This window comes from Numenius arquata, chromosome 1, assembly GCF_964106895.1.
Source record: "Numenius arquata chromosome 1, bNumArq3.hap1.1, whole genome shotgun sequence".
Classification (NCBI taxonomy): Eukaryota; Metazoa; Chordata; class Aves; order Charadriiformes; family Scolopacidae; genus Numenius; species Numenius arquata.
The window spans coordinates 22,185,765-22,199,541 of record NC_133576.1 but is presented as its reverse complement, the minus strand read 5'-3'; the positions used below and the strand labels follow the sequence as shown (position 1 = coordinate 22,199,541).

At 41.5% G+C, this 13,777-nt stretch overlaps 1 protein-coding gene across 1 annotated transcript; it reads right to left on the bottom strand.

Annotated features, from left to right (window-relative positions):
* Window positions 1-5,505: 5,505 nt before the first annotated feature.
* On the bottom strand, window positions 5,506-12,324 carry C1H3orf38 (chromosome 1 C3orf38 homolog). The gene is made up of 3 exons (XM_074157297.1): window positions 12,192-12,324; window positions 9,742-9,962; window positions 5,506-6,081 (listed from the first exon to the last, which is right to left on the bottom strand). The coding sequence occupies exons 1-3, from the start codon at window positions 12,322-12,324 to the stop codon at window positions 5,506-5,508; spliced, it is 930 nt and encodes a 309-aa protein (XP_074013398.1).
* Window positions 12,325-13,777: the final 1,453 nt, after the last annotated feature.

Here is a 13,777-nt window from a genome sequence, read left to right as displayed (position 1 = left end):
ACACAGAGAGGGTAAGGATACAGTACTCTGCAATGATACAGTCTTGTTGCAATCAACTTTCACATTTTCTGACAATAGGATTTCTTCTGCCACCAGTTACTGCATGCCATCACTCTGTAGGATGAATTTACTGTACCCATTCCATCCTTAGACCTGTTGCTTGCTTTAAACAATTATATAACTCATCACAGAATCACAGAATAGCTTCGGTTGGAAGGGACCTTAAAAGATCATCTAGTTCCAACCCCTCTGCGATGGGGTGCAGGGACACTAGACCAGGTTGCTCAAAGCCCCATCCAGCCTGGCCTTGAACACTTCTCACCATCCTCACAGCAAAGAATTTCTTCCTAATATCTAATCTAAACCTACCATCTTTCAGTTGAAAACCATTACCCCTTGTCCTATCACTCCACTCCCTCATAAAGGGTCCCTCCCCATCTTTCCTGTAGGCCCCCTTTAAGTACTGGAAGGGGCTATAAGGTCTTGCCGGAGCCTTCTTTTCTCCAGGCTGAACAACCCCAGCTCTCTCAGCATGTCTTCAGAGAAGAGGTGCTCCATCCCTCTGATCATCTTTGTGGGCCTCCTCTGGACCCGTTCCAACAGGTCCATGGACTTCTTATGTTGGGGGCCCCAGAGCTGGACACAGTATTCCAGGTGGGGTCTCACGAGAGCAGAGTAGAGGGGTAGAATCACCTCCCTCGACCTGCTGGCCATGCTTCTTTTGGTGCAGCTGGCTTTCTGGGGGATATGGTTGGCTTTCTGGTAATAAATCAGTTTTTAGCTACAGGCCACAAAAAGCTTTTGACTTATGCAAATTAATACAACTGTCAAAAAAAGTTAGTAAAGATTTTACAAATAAAGTCAAATTCATACCATTTGAAAAGCATATAATATCCACACCTACAGGGTGTACTGCATTAAGACAGTTTCCTACAGCCTGTTCTGAAAAAACCACAGCACACACCTGCTCAAACAAGGGAGCAGAAGACGGGTCAGCACAGGTGATTCTCCTGCAGGCATCTGCCTGCTCCCGCCTCCTACAGCAGGCTTTACTTCTGATCCGCAATGCCAGCTCATTCGACCCTCAGCTCGAAGAAGTGTCCTTAGCGGCATTTAGTGTCCAATGTACTGTTAGCTTCCCATTTCAAAACAACAAGTACCAATTAGGAGATCTATATGCTTCTGAAGGCACCCAGACCCCCTACAGAACTAAGAGCCTGCACTTTCATAGGGTGTTTAGCAGGGCAACTGTCATTTCTAGCCTGTCTAATGTCTGTTAAGATACGTGAAGAGGACTGTTGGTGCTCTGCAGCCAGCGTGAGAGACACTATTGCTTGTAAACATTTCAGGTGAGAAAACTGTCACAATTGCAAACAAATTGTTTTCCTCAATCCAATGGCTTAACAGCTGAGCTACTTCTGCAGCCACCACTGGAGTACATTACAACAAATTTGTGAACTAAAATTAGAGCTAATCTGAGATGTGAAGTAGTACCTGAAATAAGCTTTGGGGGTTTTAAGTTCAGGGAACTGGATGTAGGAAACAGAGTCAAACTGACACCTTGCTTAACAGCACATGCATTATGAAACATTAAGAAAAAGAGACTGCAAAGGCAACATTCATCTACCTTTGCAATTTAGGAGGGGAAAAAAAATACAACCTAGCAAGTATTTTGATGAAGTCAAGTCATCAACCTTAAGATTTCCTCCTCAGATTATTAAGTAAGCAGGACATACATGAAGAATATTAAACAGCTTTTACAAATTCCTAAATACATTTAAAAGGCATACAAAAGAAAAAACATTTGTTTCGTTACTATTACAAGCTTGATAAAATAACATGCAATTGAGCCCCGGTGAATATTTAGACCACAGCCACAAGTCAGAACTCGTTTAATTCTCTGTGTAAGGTCTCCTTGCAATTACTTTTCTTCTTCCACCTAAGGCAAGTAAGCACAGTCAAAGCAACACAGCATAACCTGCAGTAAGGTAGCTGGCTTGCATGATCACAGACGTTCTGCTCATATATCACTTTAAGACATTCAAGCTTCCTACTTCAGAGACAAAAACATTAAATACGTCTGATATGGCTGATTACAACAAAGGGCTACGATGTCCAGCGTTTAACATTTATACAATTCAGCAGGTTCCAGATGCTTTGTTGCAAGTCACCATCTTGTTTACTATCAAATTACCTTCCAGAGACAGATCTGGAAAGTATAAATTTAGCATTTCAGCTTAAGTAGTAGTGATACACATAAGAAACAGTTAGTCAAAGCTCAAGACAAATATTTTCAGTAAACAGTGCTATGAAGGAAAATTGATGAAAACAGTTTCATAGAAGTTTCATTTAATTTTTCTGAATCTCCTAAATGCAACTTAAACGGCCATTGTTTCCTAAGGTAAACCAACTAGAAGTTACTTCAGCTCTGCACAGCAGCATCTAGAGGGAGTGATGAAATCACTTCCATAAATATTTTGAGTAAGGTGTTTTGGCTGTACTCCATTTAAACAAGTCCTAACTTTTTCCTTAAAGTCAAAGTTAAACTAAAAATACCTTCTCAAATTTACCCTGCAGTTAGTGCTTTTCTACTGTTAAAAAAAAATCTGAATGTAACAATGATTTGAAAATTGAATTCTGAGCTCCCAGTTAGGATACATATTACAAACAATAATCGGAACACAGGAAGAATACCTGTGACATCCTGTGGTATAGTACTACAGATACGACCTCATGACTCTAGCATGGCACAAAACAAGCACACTTCTACATACGTGAAATGTCAAAGAGCAGAGGCCTCACCTCTCTGTGTCTCCTACAACTGACTGCAAACAGGCATCAGCTTTCAAAACCCAGTTCTGCCTCCTTGCAAGACAGAGAGCTGGAAGAACCAGTATAAAACTGGAATTCTTTTTTTCCAAGTGGAAATAAAATGCATTTAGAAGGGATAAGTATGCTTTTGAAAGGGGGAATGCCTGCCTGGGAGAAAAAGAAAAAGGTGTATCATGGGATAAAAAGTCATACCAGTTCATAACTGCAAAACCACAGTTACTCAGCATTAGCTGACTGTCAGTGCCTACCAAATATTCAGGTGCTGAGATTGTAAAGAGCAAATACTGTATTTTGCAGCAGCAGCCTCTCATCAGTAGCCATCAACTCCTGATACCAGCTGTGCCTTGGTAACTACAATTTTAAGGAACCCATAAGCAAACGCCAAAATTAGCTGCTGCAAAAATCAGTTATCATTCAGCAGCTAAAGAGCACAGACTAATGTACACAAATTCTTTACAGCCTGACCAACAATGCAAGAGCAGCAACTGCACCATCATACAGAACCTACTCCACCCTGCAACAGAACAGGGATTTACACAGAGGTCACAAGGCTGTGACAATTTAACATTTTCTTGCATACTTTGTGTAGGAGAACTGAAGGAGTAAGAACAAGTTCATTAGCTACCCACCTTAGTAAAAAGATGATTTACCGCAACGCTCCTTGCATTCAGTATTGTGAGGTTATCAAGCATAAACATATGAATGTAAGAGCTGATCACTTGCTTAATCGCACAGAAATTCAGCTTGTCACCAAACAAAACAAAGTCTTGTGTCTGTTCCTCAAGCTGACACTAGCGCTTGTATGGCCAGCCTTCTTACAGAGCTGATCAGCCTGTAGGGTTTCTGGCAATGAGTTAGTTTTCACCGGGATCAGTCCCCACTCCCTCTCGTTCAGAGTTCGCAACAAGCATCACTGCCAACACAAGAAGGAAGCAAGGACAGGTACCCCAATGGAGGAAGGGGAGCGCCTGCACCACAACAGCTTCAAGCAGCAATGAAAACTACACCATTAGTCATGTTTATATGTAACATACTAAAGTAATAGCTACGCTGACAGTTACAAAGTACAGTTCTGCAAACCACAAAATATTTAGTTCAACTACACACTGTCATATTGAATGTTGAAAAGGTATCCATTAAACCTTTAGGTAGGCTTTTGTCCTCACGTGAGGAGGAACGCAATTCTCAACAAACACGAGGAAACACTTTCTTCTGAACTTTAAATTCGGGCTGATTTTTATTTAGTATACATCAGTAGCTGAAGAAGCCACAACTTAACTGTTTATTGGAAAAGATCATTCCAACACAGTGCTTGACTTTTTCCTTAGAAAAGAAATAATTTTAGATATTTTTAAAGTGGACTCGAGATTCAGACTGTTCATAAAAATCAGTTCTGTGCATACCCGAATCTTCTTGTTTCCCCTCACCCACCCAGAATTCCATGATTTGTCATCTTTGACAAGCATATCAAAACCAGATGAACTGTTCCCATGCCATGGGGAATGTTTCCATTTTGACAACTTGTATAGGTGAAGCTATAAAATTAAAACAAAACTCATAAACAATGCAAGCAAACTGCAGAAAAAGAAGTTTTCATCTCTTTTCACTTATAATCACTTATAAATTAAAAAAAAAGGTAAACAAAATAAAGTTCTACAATGGCAATAATTTCAGTTAAGTAGTAATTGGATTATTTATTTAATATAATTTGTCATTTTAACTGTCCAGCGTTAACAAACTGACTTGTAGTCAATGTAATAAAGCAGCTCAGCATAGACAAAATTCGTATTTCGAGAAAACATACAAAAATTACAACTTTTATATTAAAAACTCTGCTGTAAGTATATACAAAATAATTATCAAAGCATTTGGCTCATACAGCGCTGCTGCAAGTCATTAAATCAACTACTTGATCCAAGGGTCAGTGCTAGAAATGGATGCCTGGGCAACCATCTCAAATTTGTCTGCTTTGGGACACAGGACAACAGAAAGCTTGTATTCATTACAAAGTTGGAACCTTAAGGTAAAGGTAAAAAGAAAGGAAACTATTAACCCAAAGAGAAAAAGATTTACATGATGTTAAGTTCCCTGCATTGTCCCATTGAACTACTTCTATTGTTCAGTAACAAAATGTAATTTAGAACATAAATGGCAACAGTCTCCATTCACATTTTTTTGTCTCTTCTCTCCAAGAACTCCTAAAGTGGCAGATGGTTTTCTTGTGACTTACATGTTCATTTAGACGCTCACCAATCCCAATTTCAAAAAGCCAGAAGCAATGACTTCCTGTTACAATTCAGAGAAGAGTTTGAACTGATGACCTGAAGAAAAGTAACCTGAAGTTTGTGAACCTCAAGTCATCTAGCTTATTATATACTGCTGGCAACCTACATTTAAATGTAACCATGTTTTGTAACCAAGAACAACCAAACTAACTCCATTCCCAACTACAGTACAAAATCTGAAGTAATACTGTGAAATAGTTGTTAGCTCTTGGAAAAGTGCCTAAAAGCATCACCTTTATTAATACTTCAGACTCTGTATCTCAGTTCATCATCCAGCAAATCTGACTCAAAAAAGAGATGACATCGCATGGCTGCAGCCATTTCAGTATTCAACTATGCACTACAAAGTGTGTATGTTCCCCCTCTCACTCAGCTGTGAAAGAATTGCTCAGAATTTCTGAGGTTCAAACACAGTCAGTTCTTTCCCATCATACAACTCTTGCAGTTGGTTTGACTCATATCTTAGGGAGGGTTTTTCAACTTGCATCCCAGGCTCCAGAGCATTCTGTCCAACAATTTTAAGACTCACAACTTTTATTTTCCATGTATTCTCCCTAACGGGACAGCTAATGAGTCCAAAAATTTGTTCAAAGATGCCCAAACAAGCGTTGTCTCTATGTACCGTGCCAGCTACTCCTACAAGTACTAACCCATGTCGAGACATGGCACATTTCAGTCCACTAGAATGCAAATTAGGGTTGAATAGAAGATACTCTTCTTTAACCAACGAGAGCAGACGAAGGCTCACCATTTCTGCACCAATGTATTCTTCCGTGTTTTTTTCTAATGTGTTGTAACAGAACTTCATTTTAGCATCCTCCCAAAAATGCTGTGGTCCCCATCTCTCTTCAGATTTTACTCCCAAGGGATGTTGTGAGTTCAGGAGTTCAAAGAACCATTGACAGAATTCTTCTCCTAGGTCACGAATGGCATCTTGTGATGACTTTTGACTCTCTCCATGACTCTGCAATCAAGCACATTTTTTTCTTAGAACTATTTAGCTTTAACATGCAAGATTACCACCTAGAAGAACATAAAATCATGTAAATACTTATTTTAAACATTCTAAGTCTTCTTCAAGTGAGACAAAGTGCCTGAAGAAAAACATCAAAGTAAAATCTCATTTACTTTTAAGATCATGATTATTTTACCTACAGAATCAGAGTAGGTTCTTTGAATTACAGTTAGAATAGTCCTTCAGTTTCGTCTTAGCCTACAGTTTATAAACAAAGAGGAAAATCCTGGTTCTACTGAAAAGGGGCAGGGAAGGATTTTTGAACAACTTCCACAAGATCACGATTCTCACACTGAGAGACAAAATTTTGCTGAGTAAAAAGTACCTGGGTTAGTAACTTTTCATTGTTGTTTACATTTCTAAAAGAAGGTTACAGAAAAACAAGAAGGATAAAGACTCGACCTGAGAAACTATTCCAATATTAAGGCATATCAATTTACTAAAAAGTGCTTGTAAATAAGCAGTTATGTTGACATGTTCTTCATGTTTCCTTTCATGTTGCCTTCAGTCTCATTGGTACCTTTTAATTTGGTGAATTGTGGCAGTCTCTGCATCTTTGTATAACTGATAAGAACAAGTACGACTTATTAGGAAGCCACATTTTAAATATGCACATCCTAATACCTGAAGTTGACAGAATACTTCTGATTTATGAGGATATATCAGTGGAATATGCTAATAAAATGCACAACTAATCCAGGAAGAACTGCAACTCAAAGAATTAATGTGTTCCAGAATTAATTCCAGATCACATGCCTGAATTGAGCCCTGTTTGGCAGTAAGACTGCCAAAAATCATCCAAAAGATGCTTGGTCACTTTCGTGAGTGATGTTTGTAGTCTTCACCATATTTCTCATAGGCAAATAGCCCAATCAAAAAAAAACATAACATGTTACCTTTGCTCCTCCAAAATATACTAAAGTCTTGAGGAATCTCAGTTACTTTTCTAATTGTAAAACTGATCACTTAAAACAGACTGAAACAATATGACATTGGGATAGGAGAGCTGCAGGGATTTTCACATAGCAGCATGGGATTACTCTAGGAATAAAGGCAACTCCTTTCAGGCTATCATAAAATCCTTCCATCAGCCTGTCATAAAATCCTTTGCTCAACACTGAATCTGCTAAGAAAGTATTTTTAAGTGGTGAGACAAAGTCCACATTGCTAACAGACAGCCAAACCTTCAAAGAATAATTTGAGAAGGCTCAGTCAAACATTTCTCTCTTGTCTAGAAGCCTTAGAGAAGAATGGGTCGGTGAAAGAAAGCATGAAACTACTCAAAACACATCTTCCACTAGTTCCTCATAGGTTATGAAGAAGGCACTTGTGCCTTTTTTTTAACTCGTTTTACAGAAAATGACACAAACACACTCCTAAAATACATCTAAGATGTAGAGGTATAAAAAATACCGTAAAAAAATACTTATGTTTAATGATGGGTTGCTGAGACTGACAACAGAGTGGTGGGTATAAAGTATTGAAGCCAAGTTCACTGTAAGTAGAAAAAGCAAGGATCGGTGAGGAACCAAGGGTCACATTATTAAAAGCGCATCAGAAGACGGTGACAGACCACTCCATATGTTGTTATCACTAAATAGGTACTGCAACAAAGTAAGCAGTAAAAGCAATAAGATATTTTTAAGCACTATTTTGGGTCAAGCTAAGAAAAAAATACAGTCTATTCCTTGCAGTTGAATTCTTGGTATGTCTACAACTGTGTAAAAGAATAGCAAAATTTAAGCACAAACATTGAGGAAACAAGTTGCTTAGCAATTAGATATTTAAGACAGGTTTTTCAGTTGATTATAAAAACACATTTGGTTTAGAGGACACTTCTTTCTAAAGAAAGCATCACTGTAAAAGCAACAATTTGATGCTGAAGTAACAGTCCTGTGAACGTATTTAATTTGAACATACGTAGCTTGTTTATCCTCTCCTTTCTCTTAGAATAGGTAAGTTTTTTTACATACGAATAATCATCCAAACTTTACATTGGAAAGATACATGACCTCCAACTGCAAGGTGATGCGTTCTTTGAACAAGAACCAAATGTACAGTTATTTTTTAGGGCTTCTCAGTATTTGCAACTTCAAAGCAAGACTTCTAGAAGTAAAGCAAGTGTCAATTTTGCTAACATTAAAGTCTAGTAAGTATTCAATTAAGTATGTTTTAAGTAATTATCAAGTAATTAAGCACTAAAAGTTTGGAGACTCCTATATAGATATGCTGTGTTTGTTTCACAATAAACTGTAATTAATTTCTAATTCTGTTATGTAGGTCCATGTTACCTATTTCTTCAAAACAGTGAGGGCCACAAGAAATAGGAGAAAACAAAGGCAAAGAAAGATGCATGCAATAAATAAACCAGTTGAATTTCTCATCCTTTGTGAATGTGTTTTAAGTACGTTGGAGAATTGAATTTACTTATCTTCAGTCATAAAATTTCGCTATGGTTTAATACTTGGGAAGTGACCTTGCAAGGGTAACATTTTTTTTTCCAAAGTATTCACATAAAAACTGTTTTGAAACAGTCTTAGCTAAATCATAATTCTCATCAGTTAATCCCTGACAGAAAACTCAACCCAATAGATTATCAACAGCTACAGAGCTCTAACAGTCCAGCTGGTGGAGCTGTTGCCCATTAGGTCTCAGAAGTACAACACTTGAAGGAGCAAGGTGGCTATTTAGAACTACATGGTAAGGATCCTAGACAAATAAAACACTGAAAGTTCATTACACCACGAGGATTTGCTAAATGTCAAAACTTCAAAATAACCTGTAATTGCCAAAACACATTTAGTCACATTAAGTGTTACTACTAATAACATCAAGTGGAAAAATTGACACTGACCTGGCACTGCTACAAACTTTACATTTCAACGATACAAAAATTTGCTAAAATCCATTCTGCGCTCTAACTGCAAGAGGTAAGAAGGAAAACAATTTACAGACAGTACTACTTTGACTGCACTGTAGTCTGCACTGACTACAAGCAGATCAAGGCCACACAAAAAGGCAGTTTTCTCTCCATGCCCTCCCTCACCTGCAACATTTTAGACCACAGTCTGACAGACGTTTTTGCCCGATGATCTACTATCAACAGCATCTCTACCAATGGTATCGCTAGTGCCTGGTGTGGCTGGAGGATGACCAGAAATCTATACCAAAAGTTTAAGAAGATCCACCACATTAAAAAATTACAAGGGGCTATGTAGGGTTCCTATACCTTTGACACTGGTTTTAGTTGTCCTCGAATCCGCAGAATTTTTTGTGAATACCCTCTATTTTAGCTTACAGTACAACTTAAAAACTAAAAGCATGGTGAAGATCCCACACAGAGCTCAAATGCTCTAATATACTTTGCAAGACAGAGCAGAAGACTGTGCTCTGCAACTGATACGCTGGCACACCTTTAAATGACGTCATTAAAAACAAACAAACCAAAACACCCAACCAAAACCAAACAAACCAAGAATTAAATAGAATTGGTACCTTCCTAAATACAGGTGAAGAGCGACATTTTGGATGCACATTCAAATACTTACACTGGTTATCCTGCAAAAGCAATGCTAAGCATCATCAGGTCTTTCAGAAAGCAGCACTCACCTCTGCATGTGATTTTCTTCCCTCTGACTCTAACGTACGTGTTGCAAGCTGCTCACTCCAGTACTGCTTTACACGATCAATAAGTAGTTGTTTCTCAGAGGAAGGAGGCACTGGAATTCCTTGTGCTGCCAAATACTTAAAAATTATTTCTCGATAGACTTTTCTGCGTTTCAAAAGTTCTTCTACACTTTGGCTGTAAACCAAAATGGCATGAATGGCCTCTGCAAGTAAAAAAATTTAAATTAGCAGTTGCTTCTTTCATAATTAAACTCCAAACATACACCATTTCTTAAACTCCTGACCAGCACCTCCAAATGCAGTACAAGCCTAAATGAAATATAAACTGAAATCTGACCTAATCATATTAGACACAGAAGATACTTAAAGACTTAGGAACATGTTTAAAAAATGGTGCTGGTTTTACTGAAGACCTTGCTACCTTGCAATACTTCCAGCATCGATGACTGCTTCGAACTTATTATTTGTGATTTGAGCTTGATGAAAGGGATGCAACTTTTTCTTCCAAATGAAATTACTAATATTCTTCAAGTATTTTCAAGCTGTTTAGAAACTTCAAGTGCTTCAAGAAGTATAAAGATTCTTGCATACAATGCATTTCACCTATACTTCCCAAGATGCAGCTAGTCTTAACTTCAAAATAAGTCCATTGAACACGAAATAATTTAGGGCTTCCTGCTTCAAGACACCATACAGCACCTTCACTTAGCAAAAGTTGAGCTTGGTTTCATTCTCCATTTGAAAAACTCTGGGTTATTTCAAAATAAGCCATCCACCTGTCTTCTTGGAAGCAAGATTACACAGAGAAAGAACCAGACAAATCTCTTATGTGTTTCTGAGTATGGAACACGAATCTTAATTTCTGCATCAAATGGATAGTTCACATGACCTCTGAATGCGTCAGAGAACACATTGTTATTTTGAAGAACATGCAAGTTTTCAAACGTTTCCTGTGAAGAGAAAATTGACAGAAATGCAGAGAGAAATAACCGAGGTAATTTCCGATTCCTCATATGCTGAACAAGAATTCTACCTCCAGAAGTTTGCAGTTTTTCAGACAATGCACAGTAGTTTGTGAAAGTGAGGTTTCACCTAGGTTTCTGACGACTGATGGAAATGGAATTAATTCTGTTTTTCTTACAGAAAATTAGTGTGGAAATAAACACCATGCACCGTAGCACAATGACAGTGCGTTGAGATGTAACATTCAAAAAAATTCAGCTACAAGGCCCTGTGGCAAAATTAGAAAACATGAAAACTGAAATACACTTTTAAAGCAGTTGTGGTAGCCAGTTCTCCCCTGAACTGAGGCTGGGTACTTAACGTGTTACCTGTAAAAACTGTAAGTTTAAACAAGAAGAGATAATAGCTGAAGTGAAAAAAACAAACAACCTAGAAGCATAGGATCATCTAGGTTGGAAGGGACCTTTACCATCTTTTCATTTAACTGACAACAAATGCAAAAAGTAAATAAAAGAAGCAAGAAGAAAAACTACAGGCATAAGGCCTTTTTAAAGAATGTGTTTGGCAAATCTCACAGGTCTGAGTTATAACAAATGAACATATTCAAGGTTTTTGGATGTGTATATTTCAGGGCAATATGCTGAGTGGCCTCAGTTAACTCACATACAAAATTAAGTTTTATGAAACAAAGCTCAACATCTACAAGCGACGGAGGATGGTCACACCTGGAAGAGCTCCACTCTACAAAAAAATAAGTTGAATATTTGATTTGTGTTTTACCCTTTCAAAACCTGAAAGCAAATGTCATTAACGCAAACAGCAAGAGCCACTTGAATTCTAAACACTTTTTCAACCACTACCAGGGCACGGCAGGGGCACAGCAGTGCATGAAGCTCATCAGGATGGGAGAGGTGGAGGGGGTGGTCTACAAGAGAAAAAGAAGTGCTTGAGATCTGAAAACCTGCTATAAACAACGAACAGCCACAAGTTCCTTGGCCAAAGCAAACCCCAAGCTCCCGGCAGCCAAACTGGATGTACACCGGCCCACAGGAGCAGAAGGCTGGATGGGGCTTTGAGCAACCCGCTCTAGCGGGAGGTGCACCTGCCCAGGGCAGGGGGGTTGGAACTCGATGACTTTTAAGGTCCCTTCCAACTCTAACCATTCTATGATTCTAAGGCTCCCAACAGCTACACCTGCACATGTCGAGCCCAGCCCCGAACCGGGCAGGGCACTGACAAACCCCCCGACCAGCTCCAGCACGCCGGCCCGGCCCGCCACCCCCGCGGCCCGGCCTCAAACCAGGGGCGATCGAGTAGGGACGCGCCCGTAGCCCCCGGCCTCGCCTCCACGGCCGGCCCGACTGGATCCGCCCACCTCTACCGCCAGGCCCGCGGCCGGCCGTGGAAGGGGAGGCCGCCTACAGCATCCCCGCCGCGGGGCCCGGAAGGCGGCCGCAGTCTCCGCGCACCTTGGCGGTTCTCCGGATGCACCAGGCGGTTGGTGACGGTGTCGGTCAGCGCCATCAGCTCCTGGGTCTCCAGAAACTCCAGCAGCTGGCGGCACCCGGCCTGCTCCCGCTCGTTCAGCCCCAGCGACGCCATCGCCCGGCCCGGCCCGGCTGAACCGGAGCGGGAGACGCCGCGGCTTCCCCCAGCGCAGCCCCTAGCAACGGCAACTTCCCGTGCGCTCCCGAGGCGGGCCCCCCCCGCCGCCGCCCACAGGCGCCGGGTGGAAACAGCGGCTGGCACGGAGGTTCCGCGCAGGAGCCGCCGGCGGTAGCAGCGAGGAGGCCGAGCCGCCGGCCTCCTCCTGGCAGCGAGAGCGCGTCCCCGGGTTGCGGGGCCCGGAGCCGGCTGGCTGTCCCGCCGCTGTCCGTGGAGGGCAAGAGACGGGCAGGGGAGGACCCGATGGCTGCAGCCCGGCCCACGTGTGGAGGAAACCCATCAGAGAGCGAATTTACGTGTATATATTCCATATATGAAGAGCTTATAATTAAGCTTTTTGAAAGAGCTGGGACTGTTTAGTATGAGGAAGAGGAGGCTGAGGGGAGACCTCATCACTCTCTACAACTACTTGAAAGGACACTGTAGAGAGGTTGGTGCTGGTCTCTTCGCACAGGTAATTAATGACAGAACGAGAGGGAATGGCTTCAAGCTCCAGCAGGGTAGGTTTAGACTGAACATTAGGAAAGAATTTTTCACAGAAAGAGTGGTCGGGCATTGGAATAGGCTGCCCAGGGAGGTGGTTGAGTCACCATCCCTGGATGTGTTTAAGAGCCGTTTAGATGTGGTGTTGGGGGATATGATATAGGGAAGAACTTTGTAGTGTAGGGTAGATGGTTGGACTCGATGATCCCAAGGGTCTCTTCCAACCTAGACGATTCTATGATTCTCAGTCAGTGCGGTATTGACACAAAGCGCAGGGGCTGTACATGGCCGCCCCTGCTCCCTGCTGGCTTCCCCTCCTCACCAGCAGAGGAGAGCAGAAAGTGAGTCCCCCCAACAGCGAGTCTCCCCCAGCCGCTTAACGAGGGTTCCTCATAGTTGACGAAGCGCCAAGGAAATCCAGACACACTATTCCCCAGCCGCTCCCCAGGACGGCAGCCTGCCTGGAGAGGTAGGCCCGCCACAGCCGGCAGGACGCGGCCGTGCACAGCAGCCACCCTGGGGTCAGCGGTGAAGGGCTCAGCGCTCCTGCTGAGGTCAGGCAGATGCACTCGGTGGGAACAGCCTGTGGAGTTCTGCTGAGGGGCCTCAAGCTGCGGGAAGGTCTACGGTGGTCACCTCAGCCGGACTGACGGATCTGTGGGTATCTGAGACGCAGCCAGGGTGCTACCTTCCATTTGCAAAAGAGGAAGCTGCCAAGCAAGCTGCATGTGTCCACAAGAGCGGGAAAGTTCTTTCTTACAAGCTGAAGCTGCATTTCTACTACATGTGAGTCTTGGACCTTGTGCTGCTCCTCCACAGGGCAGCATTTTCTCAGTCAAGGGTGGAAAAACCAACAATGATCACCTTGTGGTTTAGGGAAAAAAAAAAAAAAAGGAGGAAAGATGAA

Coding starts and splice junctions, on each gene's coding strand:
- C1H3orf38 (XM_074157297.1), bottom strand. CDS start 12,324: ATGGCGTCGCTGGGGCTGAACGAGCGGGAGCAGGCCGGGTGCCGCCAG. Junction 9,963..12,191: donor GCATCCGGAGAACCGCCAAG/GTGCGCGGAGAC, acceptor TTTTACTTGCAG/AGGCCATTCATGCCATTTTG. Junction 6,082..9,741: donor GAAGAAAATCACATGCAGAG/GTGAGTGCTGCT, acceptor GCTTGATTGCAG/AGTCATGGAGAGAGTCAAAA.